This window comes from Scophthalmus maximus, chromosome 6, assembly GCF_022379125.1.
Source record: "Scophthalmus maximus strain ysfricsl-2021 chromosome 6, ASM2237912v1, whole genome shotgun sequence".
In the NCBI taxonomy this organism is placed as follows: domain Eukaryota; kingdom Metazoa; phylum Chordata; class Actinopteri; order Pleuronectiformes; family Scophthalmidae; genus Scophthalmus; species Scophthalmus maximus.
Genome location: NC_061520.1, coordinates 23,898,644 through 23,916,245, shown reverse-complemented (window position 1 = coordinate 23,916,245; position 17,602 = coordinate 23,898,644). Strand labels below are relative to the sequence as shown.

Below are 17,602 nucleotides of genomic sequence, written 5' to 3'. Positions count from 1 at the left end.
TTGTGGGTCCATTAAAGAACACTCGTTATGACAGTTTTATATTATTACATCATGGTTATTTCAGAGAGCAGTGAGAGTACAGGGATTTGTCTTGGGTTTTGAAGAGTTATAGCATTTATTAACTGACAAACAGCCTGAACGGCACGTCACTGCTAGTTTACAGCTCCACTGCTAACCCCTAACTCTCTGTTCCAGTCACCAGCCTCACTCTGTTGCCTGCTCGCTGTACACACAACTTTCACACTGAACTATCTGCACTACTTTTGTAACAATTTACTGTCTCAAACGTCTGTAATTTACAGCAGATCTTACACAGGAATTATAAATGACTATAATTTGCTTATTTTCCTGCTGCTGCCTTAATACTTAATAAAAACGGGCTGTTGAAGTAATTTTCTAAAGGGCAAGAACAGTTTCCCCACTGCACGTGTGTAATGATGCATGCGGAAAAAAACCTGACCTCAGTGTAAGTGGGGTCAATCACAATTATCTGTAGCTAGTTATTGTCAGTCACTCATCAGAGATCCAAGGTCCAAAACAAGCTGTTCTCTCCTCAGCATGAGAAACCCCAGACTTTATCAACAGAACACAATGACACCCATGAAAATGACAGAAATGATAAATGCAACATAAAAAATTATGCTAGCTTAAATAAAAAATTCATGCAAACAGGCAACACCAGATCCTTTGTGGGATCTGATGGGCAGCTACATGGACCCAAATCAGGGTCATTAGTTTTGATAATTTTAAGACCACAAACTGAAAGTTTAAATTTGATCTTGACCTTTTTTTTATTTAAATATCATTTTGATTAAATTCTATAATAATTTTTTAATAGCTTGACACTAATCAGCAGTATAAGAGCAATAAACTATCCCTGATTGTGCAGTTCAACAGCCATACATTCAGATTTGACTTCCCCACATGACTGTGAACATAGCACAGTATCCGCTTGCAATGGTGTCCACTCCAACAGCTCCGCCAGCACTATGGTAAGAAATGTTCACTGTTTATGGAATATATTTAGGAAATTGTTACCATTGTTTGGAAAGATTACAAAGATGAAGAAGAAGCTAGTGATGTTGGGTAACTAAAAACAGCAAATGGTCACGGTGTTCCTTGCAAAGTGAGCGATGTTTGACACAAAAGGCTGTTTGTTTAGCAAAGCTTTGTCAGCTTTCATACCTCATAATACCCACCCTTTTTGATTACAGTGCTTCAGCAAACATCAGGCAGAACCTTTCTCACCTTGCAGGCAATACGATGTGGACAAAACTTGCCAAAACCCAGAGGAGGAGGTATTCTCCGTAGGAGTGTCACCACATCAAGATGCTTGATACGCCCTCTGTAAGAAAGAATAAAACAATAAATCGTTTGTACATAAATATAGACCGAGGATGTTTCTCAAACAGAATTCCCACCATAAATTACTTACTTATCTTTGTGTATCAGCAGGACCAGACCACCAATTTTGACCTCTACTTTATAATATTCAATTCTTAATTGAAAGCGCCAAATATTAAGGCCAGGTTACAACTGACTTTAAAAGAAACAAGAATAAAATACAAAGTAATGCAATTATCGAAAAAAATTGCGGCCTTGCCAATTTAAAAGATTATTTTTATGCAGCTCAATTGAGACCTTCAGTGTGTCTTTGTGATTCACAGTTCATGGCAAGGTGGAAGTTAATAGAAGAGGGAGAATCTGGAGGACAACCAATACAAGCCACAATAGCTTGTGGCTGATAGATAATCTTACAGATAAAAATAAAGTATTCAAAAAGCATAACTTGAGGTTGCACAAAAAAAATTACGATAGTGTACGTACAATGTATATTTAATCCCAAACAGAACAAATGCCAGATCTAAAACATGGATGAGTAAAGGGCTAACATCATACTGTTGCTTTACTCAGAAGGGAATATTAAAGTTTTGAAACTCTCAAAAAAGATTATGGATTGGAGAACCAAGATTTCTTTAGAAGTAATTGTGACAATTTACAAATTCCGGAGTGGATGTGACTAAGGGTTAGGTTAAGTAACCCTATGTAACCTGAGGTCATTGGGTGTTTCAGGTCTTTCAACAATCATTCATCCTCACCCAGGGGACCCAGGCCGGGTTGATCAGGCCCCAGCTTGTTTCCAGTTTGCACTACCTCACCCACGGCTATCCTCTCCTGATCCACAGCCACCTAGACGCAACTTCTGCTAAATCGGTGGCCAACCTCATGGCCCTTCACCTACTGGCGCAGCATGTTGTAGGCCCTGCATGGGGACTGGCCAGCAAACCCTATGCAGCCCACATCAATGGGTTCACACCTTGCTCGCCACCCATTGCTTTGATAACTCCTCCACCAGCTCGGTGTACTTTGCCCTCTTTATCTCAACCGTCCTGCTGGCTCGCTCCTCCTCGACTGATGATCGCACCTCACCTTGAATCAGCAATCTCTTGTCCTTCCCCTGTGCCTTGTCATAGTGGGGTGTTCTGCTGCTGCCCAGGCCAGCCTTTCCACGAGGCACTGTGCCCACCAGCACCCTGTGCCTTAGCCATGAAACAGCAACGTCCACTGCCTCTGCTGCCTTCCACTTCCGTCCCGTCCTTACCTCGAATCCCAGCTTGAGAGACCTTTGGGTCGCAAGACTCTCGATGCTTTAGCACCTTCCTAGTACTGGACACCCTGAATTCTTCATTCAGGCTGCTGATAGGGAGCCTCAGCTTGTTGTTCCGTCCATACAAGGCAATACTACTCAGGCTACTCGTTAGTCCCAGCAACTTCCGAAGGGACTTTCTGACCCTCCTCTCAAAGCCTTCTACAGTGGAGATCGGGACCTCATAGACCAAAAGGGGGCAGAAAATCTGTGGGAGGATGCCATGTTGGTATAGCCATGCCTTGAACTTGCCAGGTAAACCTGACCTGTCCACTGGCTAGCAAGAAATCCAGTTGTTGGTTGGTCGCTCGGATGCTGTGTCTTTCAGTCTGCAGTCAAGCACCTTCCCCAGGCTCTTCACTGGTTTCTCTGTGATAAATGGTATCTGGGTGCTAGCAAGGGCGAAGCGGTACTTGTCAATGGCCAATCCCTTCTTTAGCACCAGAGATCTAGACTTCCCAGACTTGAAGCTCATGCACGCCCAGGTGATCAGACGCTTGGGAACAATGCTGAAGAATATCTTCCCCTCAAAACTGAGCAGCGAGATGGTTCTGAACTGATCAATGTTTTTTGAATCTTCTGCCTCTGGAATCCACACCCCTTCTGCATAGCTGCGCAACCTTGCCCCTCCTCCAGAGACTGTCAAGTAACCTTGGGCAGTTCTTGTATACCTTGTAGGGTCCCCCACTCGTCCCTGGGGAGCTTGAGCTTGCAGGTGGATTAATCAAGGACTTGCAGTGACCCAGATCTTGCTTCCTGGCTTCATCACTGAAGGTGTCTCTGAGGTGACGGTCGATCTCAGCTTTAGGGCAGGTCAGTTGGCTGTTGCACTTCTGCCCTAGCAGCTGTTTTATTAACTTTAATGGGTTTGCTAGAAAGGCAGCTTGCTTTCTGGCCCTTTTCTTCCTTCGCCTTCTATTCAACTCTGCCCTCCTCAAGGTTGTGAGCTTCTTACGGGTGATGTTATGCAGCTGCTGCCTCAAGCAGTTCAGCTGTAACTTTCTGTGGGTTCTTACTCTCAGAAGATGCAGATTGGGCTGCTAAGCCTTACTGCCCCGTTGCCATCTCTCCAGTAGTCACCACTCTGACGGTCGTCAACCAGTGTTTCCTGGTAGACACTGGTTGCTCCAGACAGTAGCTTGTAACATACCATATCATCTTGTGATGCACCTGGACACATCCTCAGTGATGTAACCTGAGGTCATTGGGTGTCTCGGGTCTTTAAACAATCAGACACCCTCACCCAGGCAACCCAGACTGCAGATTATATAAAAGTTTTCAAGACTCTTTAAATTCAAACACCCAACAAGTTAAACATAAATGTGAAAGAGAAGGAGTAATGGTTATATCTGATGATGAATGGATAAATATTTGTACATTACAATGGAAGACCACAGCCTCACACAGTTCATGAGATTCTTCATTACTCATGTTCAGAAGAGGCATGAACGTGTTGGAACAAATTGCTGGAGGTTATGTAGCCAACCATTATCATGTATTCTGGGATTGCCCAAAACTTGCGTCTTACTGGCATGAAATTCAAAAGTATCTGGAAACTATATTTCAAATTGCTATTCCATTTGATGTTCTGCCAATATATTTGGGCACTATAGCATTGAATATTCAATCTACACCAGACAAATATTTAATCAAAATACTACTTGTTGGAGGGAAGAAAGTCCCAACTAGGAAATTTACATGAAATTTACATCATGGAGAGACTAGCATTTTCTATAAAAATGCAATTAGAGAAATTTTGTGGATTGTGGTCAAAATGGGTCAGGTACATTAGCCCCTGCTTTAATTACCTTAAAGTGACTGTGTTTTGAGGAGATCTTCATGAATAAATGAGTGAGTGTGACATCTTCTGTTCAGATGTTCATAGTTGATTAAAGTAAAATGAAAGGGAGAGCAGTAATGAAAGAAAAGCTTCATTGTGTCATGGCATGATGGAATTGTCGGATTGGTGTTTTTATCATTATGTACTTATTATGTATCTACATATGAAGAATCTGATTTACCTGATTGTATTTTGAACTCCTGGACTTTGTATGATATTTTCTTCTTTCTTTGTATTTTCTGAGAACTGAGAATTAACTCAAAACTCAAGCAAAACGCACATATTCATGGCAGCACAACCTCACCTTGTTTTCCCTCCCAAAGAATCAAAGTAGCAAATTAATATAAAGGGTGTTCAACTAACACTTGCCCTGGCTACAGACCACAAAATACACCTGTGATTAGTTGTGGCTCATGAGACCTGTGCCACAGCTCAAAAAATATTTTCCAGTCCTTTACTTCCATGTCAAGTTCTCATGATACTCATGCTTCATCAACATCATACTCTGTCGTTATATTTATATCTGCTGGGAGTGGGCCTGCCTTGTACTGTCCTGCATGTATCAGAGAAGAGCAAAGCCTTTGTCTCCCCGTCAGAACTTTTCCACTAACTCTCCCATTGAAATCATTTACGTATACACAGACACTTACGTAGCCTCAGGGTCATATTCAGCCCAGATTTTCTTGAACTCATCCAAGTGCTGGGGGCCAAGAATGGACCAATCACGTGTCAGGTAGTCAAAGTTATCCATGATGACAGCCACAAATAGGTTGATGATCTGTAAAGGATAGAGGCAATGTTCGTATGAATATTATTGTGCCACTGCATCTGTGAATGATTAATTATTTATGTGTTGCTAATTCTTTCTTTCAGTCATTAAAAAACATTTTGTACTGACGATATAAACTTTTACGGCATTTCACGTGTTTTTTCCTTCCCTTTACTGGCTTTTTACTGCATTTTAAAGTGTCAACGCCATTCAGATCAAGTACATTTTCTCACGTTTTAAACATTTTAAAATGGAAAGAAAATGAAAATTTTGAAAACAACTTATTTTTGCAACCAGAGGAGTCACCCTCTGCTGTTCATTTTGAGATACTACAGTTTTCAGGCACTTGACTTGACTTTACAGACGCAGTGACTCTGTCAACTTTTATATACAGTCTACGGTCATGACATACAGTGTATGTGTATCTCCAGTGAATTATGTTTCTTCCATCATTTACTTTTAACTGTATGATGTTTTTATTTGTTGTCTTTGAGTTTGATTGTTTTCTTTACTTGTCATTTGTGTTTTGAAAGCTGTAAAAAAGTTGTCATAATTCCACAAGGCCCATTTTTTCCTCATGATCGCATGTAGTGAGGCAGGTTTCTGATATTTTGGTTGCAGAACATATGTTTTTTGTCTCGAGATTTGATAGGTAACAATGTGAATGTATTTAAATACATACCTGCATGTGAGTCAACACACAACAGAGATAATTCACTCTATTTTTATTTATGCTAACTATTTTGAGCCACAGGCGAGCAATGTGGTTGCACCGAGCACCAACTACTGGTTATTATTTTAATTTTATCATTGTTTACTTTTCATCAAATGAGCAATTTACTTGGTTTGAAAAAAAACACACTACTCACTCTGCTTTACAGATCCAGCTGTTGCTGAGAGGTTTGTATAGGCAGACTATAACACTACAGTCATGGAACAAAAATGAAGCCTGTTTAATGTTAAGGCATCAGAGACAGTGCAGCACAGATGATCATCAACTCGATGATATAAGAATAATGCATTGTATGTATTGTAAAGTCTAAAGTGAGAACTGAACTGTAATCAATGGATGGATGGATGAATGGACTTTATTGATCCCAAACTGGGAAATTCCAGACAGACAGTCTGGAAATGTTGGTCACTTTGATTACTGCAGTCAAATGCTTTCCATGAGTGGAATCCAAGCAGTCAGTGCAGCTGGTGCAGTAGCTATATTTTTGAACATGTGAAGACTGAGTTTTCAAACTGAAACGAGCAAAGTTGCTTTTTATTGTGTGTTGAGTGTGTGTTGTTTTACCAGAAAGGCACAGAGCATGTAGAAACTCATGAAGTAGATGATGGCAAAGTTAGATCCACAGGTGTACTCTTCCCCCGGCAGGTAGTCCGACTTGGGGTCACACTTCTTCCCATACATACACGCCAACATCACTTCATGCCAGGCCTCCCCTGTAGCACATCTGCACAACAGATCCAAACACACCGCTAGCCTGAAACTTTCACTGAAAAGCCAATTTGTCATAAGTCGGACATTGCCGTCTTATTGACCATTATAATTTTGAACTACTTAAATATTGGCAACGGGTATCGGGAAATTTCTAGTAACTTGATGACGTTCTGAAGTGTGAGTGTGTGTGTGATGCTGCTTTTTTTTGGCAGGAAATGTAACTGCATGCTATGGTTTGTACTGGGGGAGACCATTAAAAGGTTACATTCAGGAACAAGGCATTAATGAGTAGTGCGGGTGTTACAGAGGAAGTGCTGTTCCACAGATTTTCTATAGAGAGGTAGTCCACCAACCTAAACAACAGGAGCACAGCCTGTGGGAATGTCTGGAAGTTGTTATTCCTGGTGATGTATGTGCCATCTCCCAATGCAATTTTGCCAAATATCTGCAGAAAAGAGAAGGTTGTGTTAGGGAAAATATGTACTTTGGGATGCCGGCTTTGCATTTGGTGGTTCATAACCCAAGGATTGTATGGTTACATTGTAACCTTGGTTTTCTGAGTGACAAGACTGACTCTCCACTCTGTTACATATTCCATAAGGGGAATGATCCACCTGCTGCCAAGGTGCATGGACATTTCTTTAAGACAAACTTTTTTTCCTGGTCACACCCTACGGTTTAACTGTAAAGCACCTGTGATGGTGTGGAGTTTGATTGAAATATCTGTCAGAGCAGCACAAAAGCTGGAGAGATAGTGTCTTTACAATGTAACCATATATTCTATATCATTTCAAGACTTTCTTTCTACTCCATTACATATTCCATTTTCACAGGGTAACTCTGAGACATCCCGTGAGCTATTTATGAATATACACTATTTACATACAAACCGGGTCAAAGCCCTGCAAGATGCAAAGTCAAATGGGAAATTCTGATAAAGTGTGGGGGGAGTTGGGGTTTCATTGTCCTGGGTTCCAGGACACACAGTGACCAATAATAACTGGAGTTTGGAGCAGATTTCACACCCAAGGTGTGATAAGGTGAAAGACCATGAGTTGTATTGCTTTCCTTTGTCTCTTGAACAAACATTTTGTGAGGAGTGAGTCCTGGAGACCTGCCTAGGCCCTGAACACCCGTCTCTTCCCTTTGAAGTCTGTCTTCCAATTTTCCCTGTGGGAGCTTCAGAATTGGGGGAACACAGAAGTGTTACTGCCTTGTTAACTACCAGCCACATGAGCATATGAGCCTTGGTGGATACAAGACAAGTAACTCCCTGCTGCTTTTAGCAGAAGTGTCTGCCCTCATCATGGGACCCACCAAGTGTTTTTGCTCACAAACCACAGGCAATATAAGGAATCACAGCTGCCGAAGCCAGCAGAGATGACAAACATTGTTATACCACTTTCACACCTAAATTACCGCATAGACCAGGGTTTTTTAAACGCGGGTTGACCCGCGTTTAATCGGCAATTGGCCTCTTTCAATTGGCCAACTGTCATGTAGTGACAGTTGGCGGCAATAGATGGCGGTAGAGAGTGATGCGCGCCGTAAAACAAAGAAGAAGAACAGTGTAGTAAACAACAGAAAGCATGGTCGCCAGTGAGCCGGAGGTCAACGTCCCCTTATATCTTGTACTTGTCACTCTTTCAAAGTTTACAGACTCAGTGCAGTGTTACGAGCCGAGCCTGGTCCTTTAAGCAGGTGGCGCTATGGGTGTGTATGAGAGAAGAAGAAGGTTGGTGCTGCACGCTGGTTGTGCACGTGGCTGCAGCCACAAGGAGAATGGGCTCCGCACATCATCCATGTTACCGACAGTTCATGGCTACTGTGTAATGAGAGACCTGATGGGCCTCTACATGCGAGAGGTGTCTTTACTACAGCTGGTGAGGTGACAGCAGTTACCGATGGAGGAGTCGAGCATTCGTTTCCTCTGTCATCGCGCAAATTAGCGCGTTCACCCGGGTGTGACGTCACATCAATGCTGATCGGAGGTGAAGCCGATTATTACCCGGGTCTATTGCAGAGTCATTTGACCCGGGGCTGAATGCCGATTAAACGTTTTCACACTGCAGAAAATGCAGGGTGTTAGCGGATTGTAACAGGTTTTTTGCCCAGTGTGAAAGGGGCTTTACTGGGAAAGGTCACCAGTAAGAGGAAAAACAGTTAAAGGTAAACAGCAATCCAGGGAGGCTGCCCAAAGACAGCTGCCCAACTACTGTATAACAGATAAAGTGGATACAAGGCTGTATCCCACACACACACGCAGTATTTTTTTCTTTAGGAATCTCAATACACAGATCATCATACACTGCAGTACTGCCGTACACATGGAATATGTAACAGAAGTGAGAGATAGTCTTGATATGATATAGAATATTAAATATAACATAATCTCCCTTGCCAACAAAATGCCATGTGCAACAGTACAGTTCAAGTTTCAAAATGACTATTCTCTTTAAAAATCCTTAACTATAGCCTCAGGGTTTCTGCTGTTACCAGCTTCACTGTGGCTGATAAAGCGTACTGATAAATAATCAGGAAGACTTTCTTTATGACCCATCCATAACAATTCTCGCCTCTCTAATAAGCTGACTGTGTTTTGGGTAATCCAATCACATTTTGGCTCAATCCCAATCAGCCAATCACATTGAAGTTGTAATGGTAAATCGATGCATTTATAAAGTGCTTTTTTAGTCTGATTAGCCACTTCAATTTTTCAATTGAAGTCTCTCCGAATTGGGATGTGTTTCTAGCACTGTTTTTGATGTCCACATTTTATCACATTTGTGTGAAGCCTTTTTTTTTCTTAGGTTGTAAATAATTTGTGATGAACTACGACACAGCCTCACTGTTGTTGTTTTACATTAATTTCAGTACAATCACACTCAAATGCAGTCAAAACCGTACATCAAAAGTGTGTGTGTGTGTGTGTGTATACCTGCATTCCAACCACAGCATATATGAAGAACAGCATGAGGATGAGTAGTGCCACATAGGGAAGAGCCTGTAACACAATGACCAATGCCACTATCAGACAGATTCTGACAACAGGCTGAATCATGCTGAGTGATGACACTGACCTGAAGGGATTTGATGAAGGTCCACAGAAGATTCCGTATCCCCTCAGAGCGATTCAAAAGTTTCACCAGACGCATTACACGAAACAGTCTGAAGAATGTGATTGAGACACTCATGTTCTCAGAAGACTTCTCAGAGAGAGAGAGAGCAGATGGGACATTACACAGTGCCAACTACTTAATTCAACCAAACTCAAATTTAAGACGAGTTAATGGAACTCACCGCAATTGCTTGCATGGGATCAACTGCCTGCAAAAACAAACACACTTTTAGGTATCCACAATCTTAAAGTGTCAAACTATCTTCATGCTCTTGTTGCAAAGTTTGTTAGTTTCAGTACAATTGCAAATGATTAAAGGATGATTACTAGTACCTCACAGCAGTCAAATCTTCTAAAAATCAAATGTTCAGATTTAAATTTCCCTGTGAAATTTCTAACACAGTATTAGATTGATTTGACAACAAGCACTGAACATGACAATGATTCACAGTTATTAGTTTTTCTCAACAATCTGTTAAACCAACAAGAAAAGAGAATTGTAATACTGTTATCAACACCAACACTTTTAATCAATATGTACAGATGTCTCTGGTTTATTTTGACCTGCTTTCTGGCAGTAAGGCAGTCTGCACCTGGTTGCCTGAATTCTGTTGACAGGATTTTAGGAAAATACACCCTCCGACCACAAAGTGGCGCTCTCCATATTGCTGCACGTTGACTCCACAGGGATTAAGCAACTGTTACAATGAATTGAAAATAAACTGAGAATTAGCCAAAATATGAGATATTTGTGTGTTTTTATGTTTCTGGGGAATGAAACTCACAAGACTTTCTTTTTGTTCGAGCTGATATTCATCATATTTATTCAGCAGTTTCTCCCGTGGAACTGGATGAACGGTAAGACGACACATGACGGTCCTGTTTTTTTATGAATCTATTTGTCCACCACAATGGACACTGCCTTAGCACATCAGAGAGCAGGTCAAAATAAAGCAGACACATCTGTTGTAATAGACTCAGTAAAAATCATTTTTTTCAATCAATGAGCTAAATTCTTCAATTTGGAAATTATTTCAGGTATTTGTGTTATTTTCCAGTCATATAATTATATTTCACACAGTCAAATGTAACTTTTGGTTGTCGCTGTAACCAAGTTAATTGTCAGACATCAGCTTTTCCTCTCGAAAAAAGATTAGGATCTTTATTCATGGTGCTGATGATGTTGCTTGTAATTGACAACTCCGCCTCTTCCATGAACGCTCTTGTAGCCAGGTAGAAAACCCCTAAATTAACTGAGAAGGTTCAGAACCAGTTTCTTTGTACAGTTAAGCTAATAGGTTCAGTGAAGCCAGATAACAAAAAGATATCCTCGGTATGCTGAACTTTGTAGTCCAGGAGCCTTATGTAATTAATTTGTGACTGGAGACAGGGTAAGAAAACTTGTCGGCTAATAGCTGTTCACTCAGGACCACTTCAGTCAAAATTAATTCATTTCAATAATCACAATAGGTTAAGTAGCCTTGGCTAAAATACCTCTAGATATCTGGATATAAATAATTAATGTAGACACATCAAAATGTAAATAGTCTGTGAAAAGGGTTAAAATGTATAAATATGGTAAAAAAAAAAAATACATTGATATAAATAAGGTTAACAATGTACCTGGAAAAGTTTAAAAAATATAAGAGCCTTAATCTTTACAGTTCATAAATTGAAGGTTGGAGTTCGTGCAAAGTAACCTAGTTTGTTTGATATGCACCCGAGCCTGCGCGTGTTTAGCCTTACAGCCTAAGAGGTTCACCACCTAACTTGGTGCACCACCTAACATGTCACTCTTGGTTTGTCCTCATTTTAATTGGAAGGTCCTAAGACAAACAGCCAACCCGATTCCATCCTCAGGTAGAGGGGCGGGGCTCATTCGTGGCTCCCGGGCTTGCAGAAATGCAGAAGTTGATGAGCACCGTCGAGTGAACGCGGCGTTAATGTTCATGACGTCGCGGTTGACGACCAGTTGTCCGAAGGGTCTGGACTGTTGTCACCTACAAGAGGTAAATACGAGTCTGTGTGTGTTTTTATATACTGTGACTAAATGTTGTAGTGTAAAAAACGAAGTCTGTTGCTAATCGCGACTAGCCGTTAGCCTAGCATAATTGTCACAATGGCTTCGCTCTCACGTTGATAGCTTTGCAGTTGAAGCTGCTGTTAAATCGCCAAGAAACTGCACATGGACTTGTTGCTTAGCTGGTCAATGTGATTCAGGACACGGACAGTTGTGGCTGTGAGAGGACTAGGACAAGCTCCTCTGGACCACGGTGGACCACGGTATGCCTCCCGTGGACTGTCGCTGCTGGTTGGCACCGCCTGCCGACCGCGAACATTCCCGGATGTTGTGAGTACTAACATTGACCTGGCACGTGGCTTTTTATTCCACTGCTTGTGTAAACTAGTCAAACAGCCACGACAGCTTTAGGCCTCCACGCTCCCAAGCACCACTCAGGCCTGCAACGTTCATTTTGGATTGAAGTTGCACTTGAGTGTGTGTGTGTGTGCGTGCGTGCGTGCGTGCGTGCGCGTGTGCTAAAGACCCCCAAAACAACTATTCCAGTTAATACTTAGTGTTATTTTCTTATTTGAATGGTGTTGGCTTAGTAGTCAGTGCTTGAGTGTGTAATATATATATATACTGTATATATTTTAATTAATTGTTGTTTGCCTCTCTTACTGGAAGAATAATGGCTGAATTCAGCACCTTCAAATGATATGGGAAATGGACTGTATTTATATAGTGTTTCTCTAGGCTTGTCGACCATTAAAAGCACAGGTCAAGTCACATTCACCCATTCACACACCGCTATTCTTCTGTCACATTCATGCATTGCTACAAGTGTCTTGCCCAAGGACACTTCCGCCGCATGCAGGCTGGGACAAATGGGGATCAAATCCTGACCTTTTAAAGGTGACATATTATGCTAAAATCACCTTTTCAGCCTTTGTGCACATATATGTGGGTGTCTGCCGGCCCACAAAACGTGGAAAAAACCCACAAAGCCGTTATTTTGTGGATTTGCTAAACCCTACAGACGGTCATTGAATGAGCCATTCACAACCCTGGCACCCTATTGCGTAGAAAAACGTTTTTTGCAAGATGGCGCAACTCCAACTGTCCATGGCAAAGCTACAGAGGAGAGAAATGTAAGTTTTTAAGACCGTGTGTGCACTGTTTGTGTGTGTCTTCGTAGTGTTCGTGCCTTGTTTGTTTAGCCGCGGTAGCATTAGCTACACTCAGGTAAACTATAGATGCGTTGTAATATAGTGGGCTTTAGTGGAGGAGACGCTGGCTTAGGCCAACAGAAATGTGCTCCACGTCCTTTAATGCGATGTGTTTGAAATTACTTAGATTTAAAACCGTGTGCCTCCTGTGTCTGGATTGTTTGTTTAGCCACATTAGCCACTTTATTCACTTGCCAGAGCAGCCACAATAACGTTGACACTATGAATGTTGGTTAGATGACTGGAAGATCTAAGCCTGTATCTTTTTCTGAGTACTCTTCAGTAACTTTGTTTGCAGGGTAGCTACCGGAGTTAGCACCACAGCTACCGTGGTTAGTTTCTGTTGTGGGCTCCGGTATAGGAGCGATACTGAGGGTCGGACTGTGTGACATCATCACGTGGCAACATTGTGTAGAAATGTACGGTTGTTTCGCGATCTTATCATATTTAACGGCCCTCGCGTGGGCAGTAGCGCCGAGATCGCAAAAATACGCAGACCCACAAGCGGCAGCCCGTTTACCACTTCCATCTCGGCGTCTCTCGTGTGTGGAGGTGGATTGTGATTTTATAGCCTGTAATGTTACGATCGGAGTCCAGTTAGCCGGCGACTAATTTACCTCATGTCTGGAGGTGGACTTATGGTTTTATAAGCTGTAATGTTGGGGCTGCAGTCCACCGCAGTGTTGGGCCTTAGTGTTGATAACTTTGCTACTAATTTTTGCTCCATTATTGCTACTGCTGCTCTGTGTAAGGTGAGGCCCGTTTTATGCGGCTATTTTAAAGGTCGGTTGCTTTCCAAACATCCGCTTTTGGATTAACTGCCTCGGATACACTTTGATCTGTTGTAGATGACGGAGAATAAGAAATTGAGCGAGGGACACCAGTTACGCCCGGTCTTTGTTATAAACAGTGCTATCGCTAGCATGGCTGTGTATTCATTATTATATTAATTAATTTACTCTTATCCCTCGGTATATTTGGTCCCGAGCTAGACAACAGGGGCTCATGCCACAAGTAAAAATAATATACTGTGTTCTGTTCATCTGGTTACATGCATATGTGTTTACACAGCACATGTTGTACATATTATATATGAATTATATTTTTAAAATACATTTTGTGAAGCACAATTTTCTTATGTTTATCTTGTTTATTTATATTTCTGCAAGAGATACCAACAAAATTCTGTTGTACAATCACAACAAAGCCTATGATAGGGGGAGATACAGCTTAGGATATATTGATTTTTGTCATTTGACACAGATTTTTTATTTATTTATTTGCCCTTGTTTCAGAGTACATCACACCAATTGGCAACACCCATGTTCCACGGTTTAAAGAACCATGTCTATTGGAGTGCAACCTCTTCATCCTCAGGGCCTGAGAAGGTGGCCAAGTGGACTTCACTGTTTAGCCACATTCAAAACATTCATGGGCATGAAGACCCCTGCTTCCCCATAGACAAAGAAGGATGACGCCACCACAAAGCCTGTTAAAACAGAACCCACATTCAGTAAGTTGTGAAACACTATTTTATTATTACAAACATGATAACAAATTCAAATGAATAATAAATAATTCTGAACATTTTAAGTAAACAACAAAGGTGGATTCAGGAAAACATTAGAAATGAATGATTGAATGAAATGTTTTACAGATTATGTGGGTGACTTGATGGTGTTTGAGGACCCAGCACCATTTGTGGAGTAGATAAAAATATCCCCATCCCCAAGGATCTGTCATCCCAATATGACAGGCCGTCAAAGGAGGAAGTGGTTGCTCTCCAGATGTCAGGCTTCAGTCAAGGGGTGGTCGGAAGCCAACATACTGCTGCATCAGGAAGCTCCTGGCGGATCCCGAGGATGGCGAATGACGGGATGACAACCCTATTGTGGCGTCTCACAGCACCAACTGCGAGAAAAACAATGAGACATTACATTTCATACATGTGCAAAAAATAAAGACATTTTGAAGAAAATAATTTTTCTCTTTTCTTCATTAGTTCTGTGGAACCCTGTCATATAGTGAAAACTGTTTTACTTTATTTCATGCAGCTGTATCTCATTACATAAATGAATTAGAAACTGTGCGTGGAGCCCTCCCCGACAGGAGACACGCCACTCAACAGTTTGGTGTGTGTTTCTGCTGTTGTTACCAGGTAGTTGGCAACATGATTTGCTAACAGGTCGTATTCTGCTGCAGTTTCCACAAGTTTTCCTGACTACAGTGACATGCACTTCAGTCAGTCAAGTCATTTAGAAGAAGTAATACAGTAACAATGGGACTTACCACTCTGAAACGTCCTGCTCCAGTCGCGGATGAAAAGCGTCGGGACTACTGGCTTGTTCATCCTCTCTGTCGTTGTCAGACTCGGGGATTAAACTGGTACGGTTGAAAATTTGCCATTGTTGCTTAGCTTAGCAACGTCTGTGTTTTTATCTTCTCTCCTCTCACCCCCTCTCATTTTTACTTTTCTTAATGAGCAGCGGGTGCTCCCATGGGTCCCTCCCCCGTCACAAAGCACTCACTCCCAGCTGCAGTCAGAGCAGCAGATGACGTTCACCCCTCCGCGTCCAGACTGCAGATGAACCGCGCATGCGCGCAGCCGCCGCTGGCTGATCCCTCCCTGGTTTACAGTCAGGGTGGGATGTAAATGTAAAATTTGGTCTAAAATAAATCACTGCGTTTATTGTGACATTAAAAAAAATAACAAGAATCGACAGAAGAAAGTTCATTTGTAGTTCTAAACATATTTAGGGTGTTTTTGAGTCCCTTTTTGTCTTTCCCACAAAGTTATTCCTCTCTCCAACAGCGTCCGTTACAACAACATGCGCATGGCCAATATGCAAATTAGGCGATGACGTCATTAGGGACTTCTAGCGACTTTTAGGACACCCAATAGCTACTTTCCTTACTGAAGAGTTGGCAACACTGGTGATAGGCAGAGGGTGAAAAGAGGTGCCGGAGGAATGGAGAGTATGAAAACACTGAAGACTTTTCTGAATAGTGGGGCATGTAAACCTTTTCAAGTGGTCATCCAAATTATAAGTATGAACCTGAATATTAGGATATGTCCCCTTTAAACACAGTTCAAGCCTTGTTCAGACAAATTCCATGCAAGATGTGAATGCCATGCATAATTCAGTAAGTGAATAGTTACAGTGCAGCCATGGAGACAGTAAAGTCCTCCAGAGGAGGCCAAGGCAGCCTGTGGGAGAGAAACACCAATTCACGTAATGTCACAGTGGAAAGAATTAGTTCTCCCAGCTATGAAGGTGTGTATGTGGGAAATACATGAATACATGAACATAGATAGCAGACAAGAAACACATTTAATGGTGCCATTCTTAAAAAGAAAAGATGAACCATATACTGCAAAGATTCTCAAGACTTACTTTATTAAATCTAAAGACAGTCTGAATCACATTAACAACATGAGTAGGCCCGGTAAGTCTTCAGAGCTTCTCCCCCAGATACTGATTTTAGAAATCCTATCAAATAATTGTGACAAAATTCTTTATGATTCAGTTACACCAGATAAATATGTTGTGTGAAACACGGCTCACAATTTTTTGAATTTGCAGTTGCTTAAAGGGCAGCTACTGTTCATGCCAGAGAGAGCCATCATGTTCAATCATGATTATCACAGATTTCTTCTTTCTTGAGAAAATGCGAAAAACTAAAAAAGCGAGGGGAACTCTACCTTTGTACTCTACCTGCAGGAGGTGTTCACCGTCACTGCCTACAGTCGATGGAGGCACGATTAGGAGTAACCTGCTACAAATGACCACTAAAAACTTAACTGCAAGGCATACCAGTTCAACTTATGCCAAGTTCACAATAGACGATTTTATGTCTGATTATCTGCTCACTGGCAAATTATGGAGCTCGCTGAAAATTGGCATGAAATTGGGGTTTGCAAATCAACACTCGATCGATGTATGAACTACCAATGACGCAATCAAAGAGACTCGCCGATTTATCGTCTGCAAGATATCTAGCAGGCTAAATATCTTGACGTGTCGAGCCCAAATCTTGTAGTGTGAGCTGTGATGTGACAACCCTACCTGTATACAGAAGGAAATGCACCCGGGATAACTAGCCTAGTCGATTGGCAAGTATTGGAATTATGTATCAGCTTTTGTTCTTTTTTCTACTTTATTTAAATTTCCTCTCTTTGTTTGTAAGTCCTGATGTCTCATTTTTTATTATTATCGATTTTTTTCATTAAATGTAGTTTTAGCCTGTAATTATTTTGATGATAATTTAGTTTTAGTGACCTCATGAGGTTTCATTGTAAGGCCCGGAACCCCCATTGACACCTCCCTTCCTTCCCCATGGACATTACACGTTATATTAACGTAATCCACCACACACACATTTAGCCATCTGTGACCCCAATATTTATTATAAATGTATTGTAAATAGTGTGAATTTTATTTAATTTATTCTATTTTATTTTATTTTATTTTATTATATATTCTTTTTCTAATACTGTGTATATATGTTGACTGCTACATGCACCTTAATAACACCAAAATAAATTCCTCGTA

At 41.4% G+C, this 17,602-nt stretch overlaps 2 protein-coding genes across 2 annotated transcripts in view; one reads left to right on the top strand and one right to left on the bottom strand.

The window, feature by feature from the left end:
• Nucleotides 1–17,602, bottom strand: part of LOC118309200 (dihydropyridine-sensitive L-type skeletal muscle calcium channel subunit alpha-1) — a 67,197-nt gene that overhangs the window by 11,041 nt on the left and 38,554 nt on the right. Inside the window, exons 29-36 of the mRNA XM_035631041.2 lie at nucleotides 16,210–16,257; nucleotides 10,001–10,027; nucleotides 9,781–9,906; nucleotides 9,639–9,704; nucleotides 7,054–7,145; nucleotides 6,554–6,713; nucleotides 5,138–5,265; nucleotides 1,249–1,345 (exon numbers count right to left, since the gene is read on the bottom strand). Of these exons, the coding sequence (XP_035486934.1) occupies nucleotides 1,249–1,345; nucleotides 5,138–5,265; nucleotides 6,554–6,713; nucleotides 7,054–7,145; nucleotides 9,639–9,704; nucleotides 9,781–9,906; nucleotides 10,001–10,027; nucleotides 16,210–16,257 (744 nt within the window). The remainder of the gene's footprint in view (nucleotides 1–1,248; nucleotides 1,346–5,137; nucleotides 5,266–6,553; nucleotides 6,714–7,053; nucleotides 7,146–9,638; nucleotides 9,705–9,780; nucleotides 9,907–10,000; nucleotides 10,028–16,209; nucleotides 16,258–17,602) is intronic.
• apobec2a (apolipoprotein B mRNA editing enzyme, catalytic polypeptide-like 2a) overlaps nucleotides 11,815–17,602 on the top strand; it is a 55,708-nt gene continuing 49,920 nt past the window's right edge. Inside the window, exons 1-2 of the mRNA XM_047332472.1 lie at nucleotides 11,815–11,827; nucleotides 12,039–12,168. The gene's annotated coding sequence lies outside the window, so the exon portion shown is untranslated. The remainder of the gene's footprint in view (nucleotides 11,828–12,038; nucleotides 12,169–17,602) is intronic.